We start from the raw sequence: 19,898 nt of genomic DNA on the forward strand, positions 1-19,898 counted from the left end.
GCTACGCCACAACCTCCCAGGGTCCGTATGTGCAGACGATCCAGGGTTCCCAGCCCCCAGTCACCAGCCAGCGTGTTTCCAAGGCAGGAGGGCGGGCCCGGGCGCCAACTGGTCTGACCCTTCTCTCTGCTGTGGAGCCCTCCCCTCTTTCCTCAGCTCCCTGTGTCTGAAGTTTATGACCTAGCTTGTTTTTTGCTGGGATTCTTTTTCTAATTTGTCATCGTTTCCTTTCTATTCATTCAGGGACTTGGGGGCAGGAGCCTCTGCCTCATCTGCTATCTTTGACCGTTTTTTTGAATGTTCACAGCAGGGACAACTCTTAGCCCCACAAGAGCATGTCTGATTCGGGGATGCTGGGAATGTCCCTAAGAAACAACGTAGTGCTTTAGGGCCACGACTGGAGCGCAATCCAGGTCAAAAGAGCAAAAAGTAATATCGAGGCCAAGAAGGGAGACGTCCCCCGAGGAAGGTTCCAGATCTGATGATGTCCTCCCAGGTGGGACTCGGGCTCCTTAGAAAGCGAGGCGCTTCCCAGACGGCTTGCGGCCGGCGAAGCCTGAGGCGGGTGGGCTGTGCGACCAGGATGCCGTGCCGGGGCTCAGACATCACGGTGCCCACTGCTCCTGCACGGCCCGCCCCTCCCTCCTCTTGAGCTCCTGCCCCCTCAGGACCTACCACCCAACCCCTGCAGCCGCGCTGACTTTCCAGACGCAGGACCGGTTGCTCCCCGCTCCTGGGAACTGAGTCCAGGGCTCCCCTGCTCTCCCGCCCTCCCCACCTCGGCCCACCTCCAGGACCCTGGCCCATCTGTACACGCCCCCGCCACCACCTCGCTGCTCCGGCCTCTCAAGAGTGATCCTCAGGGCTCTGTGTGCAACCTTCCACTCGGGCCCCTTTCCCCCTGCCCTGTCACATCCTCATTCCCCACAGGCAGCCAGGGGGCCTTCCTGCCTCCCTCAGTGCTGACCCCTCTCTGCAGAGCGCCTGGCACCCACTGGAGCTTTATAAAGGTGGGAGAGCGAGTGGGGGCAGGTGAGCGTGGGAGCCTGGAGCTCCTGCCTCCTCACGTCAGAGCCGGGGCCCCTATGCCCCTTCCCAGGGACGGACCTCAGCACGCAAGTGCGCGGGGCAGAGAGCCGAGGTCAGCCCTAGCCGGCCACAGCCACGGCCACCGAGGGCGACTCCAGATGCCCTGCTCCCGCGTCCCGGCGCATCGCGGGGCCTCCCCCAGCATCCTGAGGGTCTGCGGCCTCCCAGACTGGCCCTCCCGAGGACACAGAGCACGGATCCAGACCCAGGCTGCTGATACAGGCTGGACAACCCCTGCCGGGCACTGCGGTCCTCCTGCTAGGAGCCCCAGGCCACACCTGAAAGGACCCATGGACGCTGAGGCCTTTCCCATCACTTGACGTAGCAGGAGAGCATCCACAGGGTGGCGGGGTGGGCCTCTGCCCCCCGCTGGGGACCCCTGAGTGCATTCCCAGAAGGTGGAGACTCCCAAAGCCCAGGCTGTCAGACTTCTCGGCAAGCCCACGGGGATGGGTTTTCTCTCCTGTGTTAACTCAGCCCGGGCCTAGACAAGCCAGGGAGGTGGGGCTCCCGCCAAGCTGGTTTGGGAGGTTTGGGAGTGTTTTTCTTCACGGGAACTGGCAGCCTGGATCAAAAAAATGATCTGTAATTCAATAGAAGCTGGGGTCTTCCTGGGAAGCAAGATCAAACTCCGGGAGCGCGGCTCCAAGGCCCCCTGGCAGCGCTCGCGATGGTGTCCCTGGTCTGGGGCTGAGCCCCATCCAGGCCTCCCACCCGCCAGCCTGCTCCCCAGGCCCGCGGGCCGCACTGAGCTTGGAGGGAAATGGTCTGCCGGCTGCTACTGACTCAAGGAGCTGATGGTAAAACGAGGCCGGGTCTCCGGCGCACCCACCCAGCCCTCCACCCACCCAGAGCCTTGTCAGAGCACAGGTGTGCCCGTGAGACCCCAGGAACCCGCCGACAGCTGAAGCCCGCGGAGCCCTCGAGGCGCCTTCCCCTTGGAGATCAGGAGGGTGGCCAGGCCCTTCCCCGCCCTCGAAGACACTGACTTGGGAATCTGACTGGTGTAGGAATCAGAAGCACAGACCCACTCTCCCACGCCCATCTGAGGCTGCAGGCACTGGGCTCGGGCCGCCATGGAACCAGAGACACCCCAAAGCGGGCCCACGTCCCTCACTGGGTTCAGGGGTAGCACCCATGACACCCTGCTTCTCCCTCCTGGTGTCCGGGGGCCCCTCGCGCTCTGCCGTGTCCTTAGAACAGGCAGACATTTGAAGGCTACTGTCCCATATTTTACAGGGAAACCGTTCTCACGACTCCCGCACCTGCTTCAGGAAGGTGTCCTGTCAGCGTCCAGCTGACCACATGCCGGCCACGGCTTCTGTACCTCTCCACTCCAGCCCGGCTCCCTCAGCAGGTAGTTGATCTTAGGAGGGCCCTGCCTCAGAGGATCTGCTAATTAAGTGAAAACTCCTGAATCAACACAGACGGTGCCCACTGAGGCCTCTCCTCGCCAGGCTGGCGGTTGCCAGGCTCTGTGGCCCCTTCTCAGGACCACGCGTGTCCTCGCTTGTGGGCAATCTCAGCTGAGACAACTGAGAGGCACAGGCATCAGAGCTGTGCCCACCACTGCCTGATGTCCGCCCACAAGGAATCAGGGAAAGTTCATTTTGGAAGAGGGAAAACCAGCGAAGCAACGGTGCCCGAGGTACCAACACCAGCGGCCCCGTGAGATGCCCGTGGCACTGGGCCAGTGTCCACCGCCCAGCACGCTCCACCCCGTGCCCTGAACCCCCAGTACGGGGCACACTGGCCACTGGGCTCAGGTGAGAAACCCCAGGGTGGGATCACAACTTCTATCCCGTCTGGGCAGGGGGCACTGAGCACCGTCACACTGTCTGGGAGGGTCTTTAAGGACGTGGAGAAAGAGAACACAGCTGACTCCCAAGTTCTCTTCCTTGTTGCTGCCTGGAATCCCTAAATTGTGTAAAACGGTCACACAGTACTGGCGCATCAGGAAGTGGGGAGGAAGGATTGTAAGGAAACGGGGTGCTGATGCCACCAGCTGGGCTGCGGCACTTCCCCAGAGCCCTGACTTCCAGGGCCCCGCCTGGTCATCACCCAGGCAGCAGGGAGGGAAGTGGGTGGGAGCGTCCCTCTCTGGTCCTGACATCCCCTCCCGTCCCCGGGGTCGGGGCTCGAGCAGCGGCTGGTAGGACCAGCGGGGCCACGGTACCCAGACCGCGCTTGGGAAGGGGCTTTGGTGCCCAGCACTCCTGTCCCCACCCAGCCTCGGGGTCCGGCCCACGGTCCACACGAGGTCTGCGCACGGTGACCCCGCTGGGCCCGGCCCACGCCGTCATGCACGTGGCCCCGACGCCGTATCTCAGAGGAGCTGGGCCACGGGTGGAGAGCCAGGCGTCTTCTGGGTGGAGCAGCTTGCAGAGAGGGATGCGGCAGAGGCCCCGGGAGACAGAGGCTGCAGGCAGACCCGGGGAGGGGGTGGGGGGCCGGCAGGGCTCCGGGGAGGGCAAAGCAGGGCGGCAGCAGAGGGTGCATCCCAACCTGGGTGGGAAGGAGGCGGCAGGTGTCGTGGACGGTGAAGGTCCGGGAGGCCAGCGGCTCTGGTGCGGACCCTCCCCAGGGAGCAGCCCCCACGCTGGGCGAGCCCATGGAGACCGCTCAGAGCTGCCCCCAAGGTGTGGGCAGCCGGTCTGGGTCCGGGAAGGGTGCCCCGGAGAGCGCAGGGCCCACCTCGGGAGCTGCTGGATCCCAGCGAGTGTGGGCCCGGCTCATGACGGCTGGGGGGCTGTCGACAGCTGCCGGGGACAGCAGGGTACAACCCCGAGGTGGGTCTCAGTGCCGAGCACCTTCTCCAAGGATGGACCTTCCCAGCCGGGCCCCTCGCGAGACGGGGCGTGAGGTCAGGACCGCCAGGAGCACTGCCAGGCCATCCCCGTGGCCTTTAAAGGGCCTTTCAGTCGTTGTGTTATGGGGTTCGAGGTGGAGAGACTGGTGGCCCCCAAGATGTCCACGTCCTGGTCCCGGAACCTGTGGCTCTGACCCTGTGTGGCAGACAGGGCTCTGCAGATGTGATCGGGGACCTTGAGACAGGACCCCGGCTTATCTCGGTGGGCCATGTCCTCACAGGGCCCTCAGGGAGGGAGGCAGGAGGGCCAGAGTCAGAGGAGACGTGCGGACAGAAGCAGAGGCCAGTGGTGCGAGGAAGGGGCCACAAGCCAGGGCCTGCGGGCGGCGCCCAGAAGCTGCAAAAGCCAGGGAACCGGCCTCTGTCCACTGAGCCTCTGGGAGGAACCAGCCCTGCCGGCAGCTGGACCTGAGGCCCCCTGCGAGAGGACACAGGTGTCCTCTGACCCCCTAAGTCCATGGCAGCTATGACAGCCCCACCGCGGGCCCCTCCCGCCTGGACACCCGCTCCGACCGCCGAGCGCCGGACACCGCCCTTCACAGGACGGCTCCCCACCGCTGCCTCACCAGGGCTCCAGGCCGGGCCCTGGAGGGATAAGCCAGTCCCCCGGCGTCCCCACGTGCGCCTGCCGCAGCTTCCTCTGGGGCACGTCCCGGCCCCGGGGAGGGGGGTCCACCGCCAACTGGCTTCCAGAGCAGCGGCGTCGGGGCGCAGGAGCGGCTCCTAAGGAGGGCGAGGTGACTGCACGCTCGGCCGACCCTGCACCTTCGAGGGAAGCAGCAGCAACAGACACGGACCCACGAGAAGAGCAAATGTGATGAGACTTGTTGGTGGAGAGAAAAGGGCTGTTTTATGTTAAAACAAAGAGGAAGGTCTGGGGTCTTTCCAGTCACCTCTGACCAGGTAAAAATTATCATTAGATTTCTTTTGTACTCACAGATGTAAAAACTGCTGACAGCTGGAAACAGCCAGAGCAAGACCAGAGATGCCTGACTGCACAGCACGGCTGGCAGGCAGCGAATGACGCCATGACGCTGGCTTCGAGTTCGTTCTGGAAACGAGGGTCCTAAGTTCCAGGCGTCACCGCCATCACCCCTCCCTGCCACAGACAGCCACGCTTCCTCAGACAAGTGGCTCACCTGCCGGCTCTTTGCACTGGGGATTTCTTGCCAGCTGGAATTCTTTCTGCATCTAAGCTACATTCTCTCAGCAAGACGGTCCCCCTTCGCAGAAGGGATTCATTTTCGTTTCAGCTTTGACGGGTGCATTGCAAGTCTTGCTTTTTATTTCAACAGAAACGGGTTTATTGCATTTATCTCCTAAGAAAGCAAGCCTCACATTAAGTACACAAATACTATAGACGTATATATGTGGAAAACTGCCCTGAGAGCAGGTCATCTCGGCAACCTCAGTACTTGGGGGGGCTGCGGGTGGGGGAAGACCCTTCTGCAGAATGTGAAGGGGCCCTCGGGGCGCCTGGCTGTGTGACGACTGGGCGCCAGCGGGGGCGTCCAGGCCTCAGGATGGCAGAGAGCTCATGGCAACGGGAACAGGACGCGGCTGTCCGGCGGCCAAGCCAGCACTCGGTGCCCAGGCCTCCTCATCCGGGTCCGGCCCACAGGGCGCACGCTGACCACCCGCTCGGCCCCTCGGCTCCAGGCTCACAGTGCCTGGTACCCGGAGGGAAGAGCCTACGAGGTGAGGGTGAGAGTTGTGAGTCCACTGAAGACCCCCCCTCCAGAGCCGCCCACAGGCAGCCTGGGCTGAGCGGGGGGACGCTGGGGGCGGCGCTGGGGGCGGGGGCAGCCACCAACCCACGAGCTCTGCGTGGACTCCGCCGCCGGCCCCCTGCAGGCATCTCCTCCAGCGGCAGCCCTGCCTCCCCGCTGAGGGGCCAAGGGCAGGAAGGGCGGCAGCAGCGAGGCTCAGGGCTGCATGCACCCACGCCGCAGGGGCATGGGCCGGGTGCCCCGGGACAGGGACAGGGACAGGGACAGGAGAGGAGGCAGCAACAGGGCACGGGGCCGGGGCCAGGTCAGGGGCCTGGAGTCATCCCTGGAGACACATGCCGCACTGACGCAGACACACTCATCCCCGGCCCCCGACAGAAAACCGAGCTCTGGACACCCCCCTGCTGACACGCCGCCCACCTGAGCCCAGGTGAGCCCCCAGGGCCACACAGGTGAGACACACAGACTCAGGCAAAAACACTGGCGTCTTCACCACGCGGGTGGTGACTCCTCTAGAGGGAGAATGGGTGGGAGGCAGCAGCGCACGCAGGAAGGGGGCTCAGCGCTGGCTCCCGCCCGGCCGGGGCCCGGGCCTCACTTAGCGCACGTCAGGGACATCAAAGTCGAAGTCTTCCTTGAGGCTCCCGACTCCTACGAAAGGGCTCCAGCCGCACACTCCACCGCGACACTCGGGGAAGACGTGGCCTCCCCGGCCCGAGTGTCCCTGCGTCTCGGCAGGGAATGTGCAGCCCGGGTGAGACTGCCCCCGGTGACTCCCAGCCATCTCTTCACGGCGCTTCCCAAGCAGACGAAGGCTCAGCAACGAGGAACGGGCACGTGCCCCTCCTTGCGTACTTCTGGCGTGGGGACTGACTTTACAAGAAGGCTCAGTGGAAAGCTCGGAACTTAACAGGACCCTGGCCTCTGTTCCCAGCTGTCCCCACGTGCTTCCCTGCCCCACCTGGTCCCCACCCACCAGGCTCTCCGTCCACCTCCGGACGCAGCTCTTGCCGGGGGTCACATCCCCGGCCGTCTTCCCGGCCCAGATCCTCCCAGGACGTCGGCCCGGCCACCTCCCAAGGCCACACTGTCCCCCGTCCTCAGCTCCCGAGTCCGCGCTGGGGTGCCCCGGGGGCCGGCCTGGACCTCCTCGGCCGACATGCTCGCCCCGCCGGTCACCGAGCCTCACGGCGTCCAGCGCTTCTCTGCACGAGGGACAAGACATCTGCAGCTGCGGCTGGTGTGTTTCTTCTTTGCCCTCCGTCCAGGGCCGTAAACGGTGCCTGGGACCCAGGAGGCTCCATACACCCACGTATTAAAGAACCCACCACCACGCAAACCATGCCGAGGAAAAGGCCTTTTCAAAAATGAAAAGCTGGGATTGTATTACAGTCACTAGCATAGCCTCGTGATTAACAAAAAGTTAATTCCATGAAACTACATGGTACCAACCTGAGTACTTTCCACATTACAAGCAGCAGCTGGGTCTAAGCACGGAGCTTCAGAACCTCAACTAGGAAGAACCACTTGCGAAACACACGTCATTCTTCTTATTACAATTTTTCGTCAGGAATTTCAAAACTAGTAAGTCAACGGTATAGACGTGGAATTTATTTACGTGTTTGAAGATAAAGTCTGACCACGCTTCACTGCTTCCTGCGGGGAGAATCCTGACGGCAACTTGAGCCAAACTGCGAGCCCGGTGACCACGCTGCGCGGGGAAGCGTCACCTCTTCCTGCAGCCCCGAGGGTCCCAACACCCCAGGTTCATCCTGGCCAAGCCCCCAGCACCTCCCCGAGGAAACCTCTGGTTCAAGTACTGGATGTGGACTTAAAAGCACACTTTCCTCAGCAAAATTCAAAAAAGTATCAGGTGGTCCCTGCAGCGGGGTGGCACCGGAGCCACTGCCCTTGTGTTTTCCCGATGTTCCCGAAGGAAGCCTCAGGTTCCCGCCTTTCATTTGCAGTCACATGAAAGCCCCGAATCCCTCGGGCGCACGCTTCCATTCACCCAGTCCTGACCAGCCAGGGGCTGCTGCCCACACAGGCGTCTCCTCTAAAGCCCAACGTGACAGTAACTGCAGCTTTCTCTCCAGCCCGGCTCTGCCAATCCCCGAATCTCACTGATCTGCACCCAGTGTGAGCACGGACCGTGCTTTCTTACAAAAAAGCAGCTGAAGGCTTGCTTCTTTGTTTTGACACGTACAAACACCTCTAAGAACGACCAACCCAGAAATGGGTAACTGGTAAGGACACAGGACACAGAAAGGTCCCAAGCCAAGTCGGTGGCTGATGGGCTTTTTGGCGGGGGGCGGGGAGGCTTTCGACAAACAAAAGGGGCTTTTTTGGCAGGCAAGGCAGGCGCGCCTTTCATTCCTGTTGTATCACAGACCCCAGCCCTCGAGATCAGATGAGAACAACGTAACCAGAGAGTCCTCGGCACACCTGCCGTCTGAGGACCCTCGTCACCCACCCTCGCTGGGCCACACGCCTTGTCGGCACGCGGCCACGGGCCCCGGCGGGTGGCTGCTGAATGGCTGCGGCCAGCGGGGGGACGGTGAGGCCGGGGCGACTCGCCGGCTAAGGTGGACAGACGGAACCGTCTGTCATTTCCCTCTGGGCAGCCGACGTTCTCACCTTTCTGCTTACAAAACCTGATAGAACGAAAAACGTACTTACTTTAGGAAAAGAATGAGCACTTTTTCCTCAATACAGAGTCTCCCGCCTGGAAACACACACCTGCAAGACACATGACCGCGTCGTTCCGTCCCGATCCTCGAGCAGGACATACTCAGGACGCAGTCTGACCGCCACCCTGAGTTTGCTCAGGGCTGCGAGTATTCTCGTGAGGCGACGATGCGGCAGCTCTGGGGGAAGACGTGGCGGCGGCCGGGCCCCTCGGGGCTTCAATGTGCAGAGACTTGGGCGCCACCCACTTGCTCTTCTGCCCAACATCACGGGAAAGGAACCACCGAACGTGACACCATTCACCCTCTCAGCCCCACCAATCACAAAGCCACACCCCGTCGGGGGTGCAGGCTGCCCCCAAAGCTGGAACTGGCCTTGCCCACCCGAGAGGCCTGTCTGCCACCCAAGTCCTCTGGCCACACACACGCCGACCCCGGCGGGAGGGACACTGCAGGGTGGCGGCGAGAGAAGGGACACGCTGGCCCGTCACAGCCTAGACGCCAGAGCAGCCAAGACAGCTGAACGTGGTCCCCTCTTCCATCCTCCCCTCTCTGAGGGGTCTGTGAGACACCCGGGCCACGAGACTGCAGGACTGGCCCCACGCCTGGCGCACGTTCAGGCAGCGGTGAAAGCGCTTTGTGTTTTAGTGAAATGCAAAATGTCGCCCATTTAAATCTAGACTCCAACTCGGAAACTGCTGGGAAGCTTTACGTTCAGTTCTTAAAATCCAGAGAGAAAGAGAGGGAGAGACGGGCGAGGGGAGGGAGGGAGGGAAAGGAAGGATGGTGCGGGGGCCAGCGGGAGCTCTAACACAGCCACACCAGAGGGCACCTTCCACGGTGAGGACGCCGTCTCACCTGCGCCGTCCCGGACGGAAGCCACAGGCCACGTGGCTTCCAAGCACCTGAGCTGTGGCCAGCACAACTGAGGAAGTGGATTTTAATTCATTTACATTTAAATAGACACGTGCGGGCTCAGAGTGACCATGCTGAACACAGTGGGGCTCCACAGTAAAAAACCCAATTTAACAGGATTTACAGCTTAACTCCAGAACTAAAACGCGGACCTCAACAACTGGCCTTCAGGAAATCTGACTTTTGTTTTCTAAGTTTCAACAGAGGTGAAGGAGCAAGTGCGATTTCCTCTCACGTGACTCATTTTTGATCAACAACTGGATTTTTAGGTGATAAAGAGAGTATACTGTTTTGCTTTTGTGTTTTACCCACTGACACTCTGTGCTTGAATGTCCCCTCAGGAAGGAGTCGCGCCACCAGCGATGGCGGCCGTCACAGGAGGCTCTTCCAAAAGCTCTTTCACAGCCAATACTCTGCTCTATGAATCTAGGGCACCTGCTTCCTCTTTGCTTTTTCGCTTCTTCTCTAATGTAGTAGCCACAGTCTAAAACAGAAAGAAGAAATGCTTCAGAAAAACTCTTCAATCCTAATATATGTCTTGATCAAACCAAACCACATCAAAGCAAACTGTTGGCTAATGGTGTGTGCATACACACGTATGTGACACGTATGCGTGTGTGGGCAGATGTATAATGGAGAGATGCGCCATAGAAACGGTTTTATTTCTTGAAGTCTGAACACACGATGTACAAAATCTGCCTGACACAGAGCGTGACTGTGACGAAATGAGATTCTCCAAGTGACACCTGCTCTTTCACAGCAGACTGTTTCTCCCCAGTGATCATCGTCCCAGAATAAAGCTGGAGGGCCCCCCCTTTAAAAGCGGGTGCCTCCTTCCACTCCCGTAAGTACACTGCAGGGCAGACTGCTGTTTGCTGGGCCATTGCTTCCACGGTGCAACTTCAGGATCATCCACTCCCACCCCCGATTTTAAGCTACGTGGCGTCCAGGGGAGTCAGGCGGCCTGGGTGCATCTTCATCCTCGCGAGGCAGCTTCCACGGAGCCGTCCGTCACTTCAGCCAGATCCATTTGTCCCCCACGTCCTTGTTGTACCCAGGGCTGTACCTGCGGCCCGGCAGCTGCGGGAGGGAAAGCCGTGGTCACCAACAGTTTACAACGTCCGTCCGTCCCCGCAGCTCACCTAACAGCGTCCTCCAGTCCACCCTTCCCCTCCCCACGCCAGCGGGGCCTGCTTCTGGCGGTCCCGCTGTAAGGGTGAGGGGTCCCGTGGAAGGAAGCACAACACGACCCTGCCCTCGGGAGCCTCCATGCTGCTGGGGGGGCTACAAATGCCAGTGGCCAGCCCACATGTCCATGCTGCTGTCGGGAGGGTGGCCATGGAGCCTCGGGCAGAAGTGGCACTGACCTAGGAGAGCCACAGCTTTGGGGGTGGGGGGGGGGGAGGGGGCGGGAGGGGAGATGTCTCAGCCCCTCTCTCTGCCCCACCTTCCCGTCTCCTGCCAGCACCTCCTGCCATGGGCCCCACCACAAATCGGGGGCAGGGGCCCCAGGGCTGCAGGGCACACACAGGGTGGACCTGGAGGGGCACAGAGGCTCCCTCACATGGCCAGGAGGGCTCCCAGGGGAAGGGAGCCTGCGGCGAGGGCGAGGGGTCCACAGGCTGGGATGGCGCGTCACGGGGTTGGCCTCCACCGTGGAGCGTGGAAGCCTGGCTCTGAAGGCCAGGCTGGAAGGAGTCTTGCGTGGGCCGGGCAGGGAACAGGCAAAGCACAATGAGATTCATCCAGTTACACAGTGGGGACAAAATACGGAGTTTTCTTTTTCCTACCTTGCAGTTAATGTGGTCCAACAGTAGATATGTACACACTACATACTACACACAAAAAGCTTTCACACTTTGCCCTTGAGAACAAGTACTGAAGCATCTTAAGAAAGAACTCAGCCTTTCCTTGATTCTCATCAGCAGAGGGCATTCATTACCAGCCACGCCGAGGTGGAGGCAGAGGCCGCAGCACAAGGAGGGGTGCCACAGTCACACCCGAGGCCAGACACAGCCCTGCCTGGACACTCCGCGCGGCCACACTCCCGCCCCCGGCACTGAGCCTGCGTCCCCTCTGGCAGGTGCACAGGCCTGCAGTGGGCGTGCGTGGCTACAGGACGCGGAGAGAAGCGGCGACCTGTAAGTGGGGAGGACAGAAGTGCAGGCTGACCGCAGCTTCCTGCCCTGGGAGCCTCTGTGCACAAGGTTTCGTCCAGGTGCCAGGAGCATCCTGGGTATACAACAGGGGAAAAAAGGAAACACCCGGCTCCCCCCAAGGAGTCATCCTCTTGGGTGGAGACTGGGAAGGGAGCCAGTGGCACACGATGGCCCAGGGTGTCCGCCAAGGGGGAGCCGGCAGGGGGCACACACGGAACAGCAGAGCCCGGGGGCGGGGCGAGCGGGGACGCCTGGTGTGGCCACGGGAGGAGCAGGGGACAGGAGTGGAGGGAGGACCCAGGAGTGAGGGTGGCGCCCCTGCTCCCCAACTCCGACAGGCACTGCGGCAGAAGGTGGTCGCTGGGCCGGAAGAGCTGCAGGTGCGGCCCTGCGCGAGGGTCTCAGCGACCTCCACGGGCCTTAAGGGCTCAGGAAAGCCTGGGCAGCACAGCGGAGCACGAGCCGGGGAGAGGCGGGTGGCGCCCCAGGGAGGCGGGCACCCTGGTTGGCTCCCAAGCGGAATGAGAGCAGCGCGTGGGCCGCCGTGGGGAGACCACCAACGGGCAGGTGGGGAGCTGGGTCGGTGGCCGAGAAGGCGGGGCTGTGCTGGAGACCCAGCTGCACAGCCGCCACCCGGCATCTCGAGGGAGGGGCCGCCATCCCAGCAAGGACGGCGCGGGGGAGAACCCAAGGAGAGGAGGGGCCCCGGAGCCTGCGAGCAGGGGGCGCTGTGTGCGGAGACGGGGTGTAAGCAGAGCCTCTGTGTCAAGGGGGTACTGAGATCGCAAAATCCCCCCTAGACTCCCACGCCCTCACCCCCAGACCCTGTGCCTGTGCAGACATGATTAAGCCGGGACCTCGAGGTGGGGAGACTGCCCTGGACTGACAGGTGGGCCCAGGGTCATCATGAGGGTCCTGGGAGAGGGTCAGGTCAGGAGATGTGATGGCAGAAGCAGAGGTCGGCCTGACCGGGGACGGGAGCCAAGGCGCGAGGGGCCCTAGAAGCTGGAAAGGAAAGAAGCAGAGGCTCCCCAGAGCCCCAGTGGGAGCACAGCCCCTCGCCTGGGTTTGTGCTCTGACCCCCAGAACTGGCAAATGACACGGGCACCTTCTCACCCGCTCGGCCTGTGGCCATTCGTTACAGCTGCTACAGAACACCCATGCAGCTTGCTCTGAGTTTTATGACGGAGACACTGGGTGTCTGTATAACGGGAGAGAGGCCGCGCTGAGGCCGTGGGAGAGCGGCCACCCCCTGGGAACAAGAACCAGGACGGGGGCAGAGTGGCCACAAAGCAGGAGCCGCGGGTGCAGCTCCCCACGTGGTCTCTCCCCGTCCACAAAGACGTTCCCAGCCAACTGCTATGAATACACAACTGCCGTAGCAATAAAAGAACAATCTTAATTTTTATCACTCCGTCATTTTTATCACACCAGAAAGTGATTTCTTTTCATCGGAAAGGTTTTCAAGCTTCACCGACACCAGCAAACCGGCACCGGGCCAGCCCCCAGCACCTGCTGAGGAAGGGCCGGGGAGGCCACAGTTTGGCTCTGCCGTCTTCTTTGCAAATCAAATTTTAAACCCCAGAGCAGAGAATAAAAACTCGCAGAATGTGGAACCGCTGAGTGCAGCCAGCGTCTATTAACTGCATCACAAAATCTGCTCTCTGGACCTCCTGGGGCAGCACCGAACTGGCCTTTGATACCCAGACAAGGGTCCCCAGACCCTCAGGGCTCCCTTTCAGTGCAGTTAAGCCAACAGGGAACCCCAGGGGGGCCCCCATTTGGGGTGTCTCGCAAGGAGAATACGCACAACAAAGCTTCGTCCCTCTCATCACTTCATGCCTGCATCTGCTTCTCTCAGCCACAGCCTTCACACCTCCCAGCCCCAGGCCACCACGTTCATCACTTGAGAAAACACGCTCTGCGGCCCTGTGAGGATGGAGTGGCCCAGGACCTCCTGGCGGGAGCATCTCTCAGAAGCCGACGCGGGCACCTCGTCCGACCGTCAGCACAAGAGCGTGACTCCTGGACGCGGGCCCGCAGTCAGTTTTGTCCTGGGTCAGGCCGGGGAGCCGCAGGCACGGTAGGTCTGAGCTCAGGGTGGTGCGGCTGAAACAAAGTGATGCTGCTGAGTTTGACTGTGAGGACATTTTAAACCCTGGGTGAGTTCCGATTTTAGAAAAAGGCGCCCATCTCTACACGCTAGAGGCCGGGACGGCATGGGTGCCGTGGAGTGGCTCAAGAGGTCCGAGCTCACAGAGGCTGCTCCTCCCAGGCACTGCTGTCACACGCAGCTTAGAGATGCTGGCACAGGCTTAAACTGCCAGCTGCTTGGACAAAAGCCAGTTGAGAAGAGAAATATATATGCACTCATCCTCCTGGAGAAAACTGTGAATTCCTTCTACATTTGATACACTGTGTCCTGGCTGCTTAGAGACACGAATAAAAGTCCCATCTTCTCTAACCTTATAAAATACACAGAATATATAAACCAGTTGGGGAGTGGGATGGTAGCAGGTGGAAAGTGCTGGAGGAGTGGAGCGGATGCAGAAGTCCTCCCTGACCGACCCGGACAGCGGAGAAGACGACACGGTCAGGAGGACGGGGGGCAAGGGTGACAGGATGGGGTGGAGCGTGCCCTGCTGGAGCCGCTGGGCGTGGAAAGCCGCTCCCCAACGGCCGCGACTTGAGTCACCTTGGCCTCTAGCGGCTCCTCAGGCGGCCTCCGGTTCCACCACTAGGGACAGCCCAAGTGAGAGGCCAACCCATGCCAGGTAATGCCTGCAGCTTCCCGCCACGAGGGAGTAATAGGGCCTGGACTCAACACCTGGCCACATGCATCTGGAAACTGGACCACCTGAGTGTGCTGGTGGCACTGAGTAGACATGGGCTGAGTGCTAGGGGGAAGGACCCGGGCAGAAAAGAGCCACGTCAATCCAGCGCGTTTGGTCTCTGGCTGAGCAGCAGGCAGGGTGCGTGGGGCGGCGCCCCCGAGGCGGGTGGAGAGCACCCAGGCAAAGGACATCCCAGGGTGTCTCCGGGTGAGCAGTCCAAGAGCTGCCCTGGGGCTGAGCCAGCCAGAGCAGAGGGACCGCTCACTGCACACACGGGTACTGAGACCCCCGGGATACACCGGGGACCGGGCTAACCCTTCCCTAGAAGACAGGCTGCTCTAGACCCACCAAAACGGTTAAACATCAAGCCCCCAAAGCGTAAACTGACTTGCAAGTATCTTAACTGCCTGCCAGAAAGAATTCTAACACTTTTCAATAGAATGAAACAAAACCTAGTGCTCATAAACATAAAAATTCATGATTTATGGCAACCGATGAAAAATTTCTAGACACGTGAAAGAGAAAAATGTAACTTGTAACCGGGGGAAAAAATCAAGCAGACTAAGAACATGACAAAGATGATGGATTAGGAAACAAGGACGTTAAAACAGCTATAAAAATATTCAACGTAATCAAGAAATTAAATGGAAAAGGAAAATAATGAAAGAACTGGAAAATATAAAAGAACTTCTAGAATTTTAAAAAACCCAGGATTCCTGAAATAAAAATTCCACTGGGTAGGTGTGGCAGCCATGCAGATGTGCTGCTCAGATGTCTTGCTGCGAGGAGGCCCAAGTGGCCGAGGGCCCAGGTGCTGGCCCTCTGGGCCCGCTACCCTGTTCACGCCGAGGCCACACTTCCCACGTAAGGGGCTCAGCCCACAACCAAGAGCAGCAGAAGTTCCATGGCAGCCTATCCGTGGGCTGTGGGCCTCTTTCAGCAGGAGCCTTTGGCTCTAGGACACCCCGTCAGCCGGGCCAAACCCTTCCTGGACTGTTCCTCCCCAGTCTCCTCCCCTCCCTGTCACAGGGCCAGACTCCTTCCACCTCAGGTCTGGTCCCTTTATCCTTCACAGGGGCTTCCCTCCAAAACCTCATCAGTGTTTACTCCCATCCTGGCTTCTGTTTCTCGGAGGACCCAAACTAACGCAATGAATTAATAGCGTTATTACACGTAACCGCAGAAGAAAACAGCAGTGAACTTGAAGACTGAGCAACAGAAACTATCCCAAACAAAACACAGAGAGAAAAGGGCCAAGGACAAATGGACGGACCCTTAGTGACCTGTGGGACAGGATCAAGTCATCCAGCACACGTGCACTCAGTCCTCAATGGGGGAGGAAAACGATCTGAAGAAATAACGACCAAACATTTTCCAAATGATAGGAAAACTAGAAACCCTCACAGCCAAGAAACTCAATAAACCCCAAGCAGGACAAACAGAGAGAAAACCACAGGAGCACATAATAATTAAATTACTGAAAACCAGTGATAAAGAGAGTAAAGGAAAGTCTTAAAAGCAGCCAGAGAAAAAAGTTCCATCAGGTACAAAAGGGCCAAAGATAAGGATAACTTCACATTTCTCATCAAAAACTGTGCAAAAGCCAGGAATCTGTGGAGTATCTTTAGTGTTGGCAGAAAACAACTGTCAACCCAGAATTCTACGATGAATGAAAAATCTACCAAAATGAAATGGAAATACATATCTTTCTAAACAACAGCTAACAGAAGCCATCACTAGCAGGCCTGTACTGTGAGCTCAGCTACTGAAGGGGGCGCGGCTCAGCTACTGAAGGGGGCGCGGCTCAGCCAGGTGAAACCTGGACCTGCATGAAGGAACGGAGCACAGCAGACCCGACAGCTGCAGGAGGAAGGGCGGGAAGGAGGAAAGACGGAATAAAAAGCTCGAATGAACTGCTTAAAGCCAAAGTAGTAACAGTATATCCTGAGGTTCCTAACATGTGTGGAAGTGAAATACACACGCGTAACAGCACAGTGGACAGAAGCGGGGAGAGAAGCCAGCTGTGAGGGGCTCACGTCATGTGTGACGTGGCCCGATGCTGGCTTTCTGGGGGGCCATGACAAGGTAAAGGTGTGCACTGCACACCTCACAGCAGTCACTAATGATGAGATAAAGAGGTGCAGCTGACAGGTCAACGGAGGGAAAGAAACAGAACCACGGAAAACAATCAACTAGCCCACAGAAGCCAGGGACAGAGGGAGTAAGACGCTGTCGCAGGGCTGAAACGTGAGCAGCTCAGGAGCAGCGGGTCCCTCAGCGGAGCGCCTCGCCCTGACCCAGGAAGCCCCTCCCCAGAGGCGGCTGACAGCACAAAGGTCACGGCGCGCCCCCTGCATGGATGACCTCAGAGAACGTCTAACTCTCCAGCCCCAGCTGCTACTGCACGCAGTTATCTACCAGTTAGAGAATCACTCTCAGGAAAGAAGTCCCGTGAGAAAACTGCCGCTTTATGAAAACTAACGATTCGGGAGGAAAGACTCAGTGAGTCTGACGGCCCGATGTCCTTGGAAACACCATTCGGGAGAAAGCCGACCACACCCCCGTCGCTCAGCCCCCATCAGACAAATCCAGGGTCCTCACGGGCCCACAAGCGAGCCTCCTGGACGTGCGCGGACCCGCTCTCCCCGGCACTGGCTGCCCGAGCTGGCTGCCCTCCTGAGCATCCATCTCTTCCTCCTGAACGCCTGCCCTAAACGACGCCCGCTCCTCCACGACACCCTTCCTCAAGCTGAGGGAGCCAGCACCACTCCTGGGAACTCTCGAGTCCACTGTCCCATCCTCTGGGCACCCACCTTGGTGACGCCTGCCGCAATCAAGATGGACATGGATCCTAGAGGGCAGCCTGCCTACCAGTCCCATTTCTAGCACCGCCTTGGGATCAGACACGTGAGGTCAGCAGGCAGGCACTGTCTCGGAGGTAAAAGATGTTAAGTGACGCGCTCGAGGTCACCGGGTGAGAAGGGGCAGGCTGACAGCCGAGCCCAGATGCTCTGACCCTCGAATCCAGGAACATCTTGCCCACCACCCCCTGCAGATATCCGCTGCGTTAAATGGCACGTCTCCGTGCGCTGTTAGCACGTGAAGTCCCTGCACCACCTGGAGCTTTCCCCTCCTGTCAGCCGGTACACACTGAGCTCTGCTGCCGTGAGACTGCAGGACGCATGTCAAGGGTCCAGCCCACAACCACCCTGCCCTGGGAAGGCTGGCTGCCCCACTTTTCCTGCCCTTTTACGTGTGCCTCAAAGAACTACCCGGGGAGCAGGGGCACTTTTATTTCTTAGCATCACCTCAGGGGTAGTCAGTGATGCTCGGGGTTTCCTGGTTGGAAGAGTTTTCCTGGAGGACCAAATATATGTAGTAATTCTAGCATCAAGTCCTGTGTTGTATTACTGTAAAAAGGTGAATTTTTTAAAAAAGGATGGAATCCGCCTTGCCTCTTCTGGGTCTGCTTTACTCCACTGTAGCAATAAATAGTAAGATTAGGTACTATTGACTCTGCTCTCTCTAGATGCACCAAGGAGCTGAAAACTACTAAATAATTGTGGGGTGGCTCGGGGATTCCAATTTCCCACCCCTGTTACTCATTATTACATACGAATGCTGATGAGCCCTGCTAAGAATTTCTCATTAATTTTAAAGAAGAGCACCAGAGAAATTATTTATTAAAGTCACTTCTTTGATATACAATTTCCCCAATTTTCCATTACCGTTAAACATAAATCAAGTATTAAAAAAATGAAATCAACTTCCAAAGACTCTTATTTTATCAAAGTCCATTTTCAAAAACAAACTTTTTATTTTTAAAAATAAGTGCCTCCTATTTTTAGCACATGAACACCACAGCCTATTACAAATACATCCACACTGAGGTCCTATCTTCATGCCGCAAGCATCACAACATCAATATACTTTAAATGTCTTAATCCCATTTAACTCATATTAACTGTGAAAAAGAAAAGCTCCTAACTCAAGTGCTCGTTCAAATACCTGAAAGCGGGATGTGTCCTAAAAATTCTAAAACCAAAGTAATGACTGGACACACACAAAGTCCAGGCACCCGTGGTGGGTCAGGGTGCGTGTGAAACGCTACCCTACCATTTCGCACCAGCAGGTCCCTGTGAAAACCTGCAACTGCACACAAATCGGTGCACCTGGTAGAAAGTCTACCTTTTATATACTAACTTTCTTCTCCAAGGGACATACGTTATTTTCTGTACGCAGAAATATAAATAATGGGACATGGAGACGAACACTGAACTTCGATCATGAGCTTTCCATGGAGCACGCACTGAGGGCAGAGGGGTGCATGCCTCTTCCAGCCGCAACTAATGAAGGACAGACTGAAGACATTTAGCACCTACTTTCACGTTAAACGACTTCTAAACTGAGAATCGGTATTTTAACATAAAAGATAGATACCAAACTAAGCTCTAACTAAGGTTTGAACATCGAGAGGAAACATGCAATGACCAAGTCTGTACCTTTCTTCTTTGGCAGGTTTAGATACATTGATCCTAAGGCTTTTCTGTTTATTGCAAGTTTGTCTTTATTAAGGTAAACTTCGTAAAGGCAAGAACATACAGTGTTAACATATTAAAGTTATTAAACATCTCTATTTTAAAAAATGGTAAAGAAGAACTTGATACGGAAAATGAAAATAGTAACCTGAGATAGTAAAGAAATAAAAATAGCAGGAGAGGAAACCGAAGATCCTGTTGTCCTAGCAACTGTCTCGGACAAGATCGGATTCATGGAAGGAACGCAGTATCTTAATAGCATCTGGCCTCCTTAAATTGGAAAGAGATGGAAACGGTAAAGTGGAGACGGACTCACAGTTTGTCTACCCCAAGGGAGGGCTGCACAGTAACAAAAAGTGACCTGGCACAGTGCCTGAAAAATGACTTAAAAGAATTAGCAGGCACTCATGCACACGCTAGGTATTTATATGAATCTGTCTATAGGGTCACTTCCAAATAGAAAATTGGAGGGGCTGTGTGAATGAAAAATGCGTTGACACATGCTTCTCAGACTCCGGGTACTCACGCCCCTCTGAGATCCCCGGGCAGTCCCTGGAGACCAGATGGGAGGCTGAAGGCCAGCAGGACCCCAGCCAGTCCAGCCACAGGACTGAGCCAAACGCCCAGGCCACCAGATCAACCAAACAAAACGAAACCGACGTTACAAGTCCTTCTGTTCTATGAAAACCCGAGATCCTTTCTCTCCTAAAAAAGTCACTCCGCACTAGTGGAGGCCCCAGGGCCACAACACAGCTGAAGGGGCAGTGCTGACACGTGAACTGTGCCGCAAGCCGCCGGCCCGGGCTGCACGGGAGGCCCCGGCGGCCCCAGCCGGGACCTGGGCGTGAAGGGCTGCCTGCCACGGACGGCAGACGCCTTGGCCTCACCTGCCCTCCCGGAGCCGCGGGGCCTCACCTACCAGCGGCGACGAGAACCGTCGTGCCTTCCTGTGGGCACAGCGCGGGGCCCGCCCACACGGGGGCTCAAAGTTGGCCGGCGAGGCCACTTCGTCGGCCTCGCCCCCCCCCACCCCGTCCCGTGCCCTCAGGCCCGCTCCCACCGTGACCCTCCGGCCTC

At 58.1% G+C, this 19,898-nt stretch overlaps 1 protein-coding gene across 1 annotated transcript in view; it reads right to left on the bottom strand.

The window, feature by feature from the left end:
• Window positions 1–10,301: 10,301 nt before the first annotated feature.
• Window positions 10,302–19,898, bottom strand: part of NDUFA10 (NADH:ubiquinone oxidoreductase subunit A10) — a 48,300-nt gene continuing 38,703 nt past the window's right edge. Inside the window, exon 10 of the mRNA XM_007469942.1 lies at window positions 10,302–10,370. Coding sequence (XP_007470004.1) covers window positions 10,302–10,370 — 69 coding nt within the window. The remainder of the gene's footprint in view (window positions 10,371–19,898) is intronic.

Source organism: Lipotes vexillifer, unplaced genomic scaffold (genome assembly GCF_000442215.2).
Source record: "Lipotes vexillifer unplaced genomic scaffold, Lipotes_vexillifer_v1.1 scaffold988, whole genome shotgun sequence".
Classification (NCBI taxonomy): Eukaryota; Metazoa; Chordata; class Mammalia; order Artiodactyla; family Lipotidae; genus Lipotes; species Lipotes vexillifer.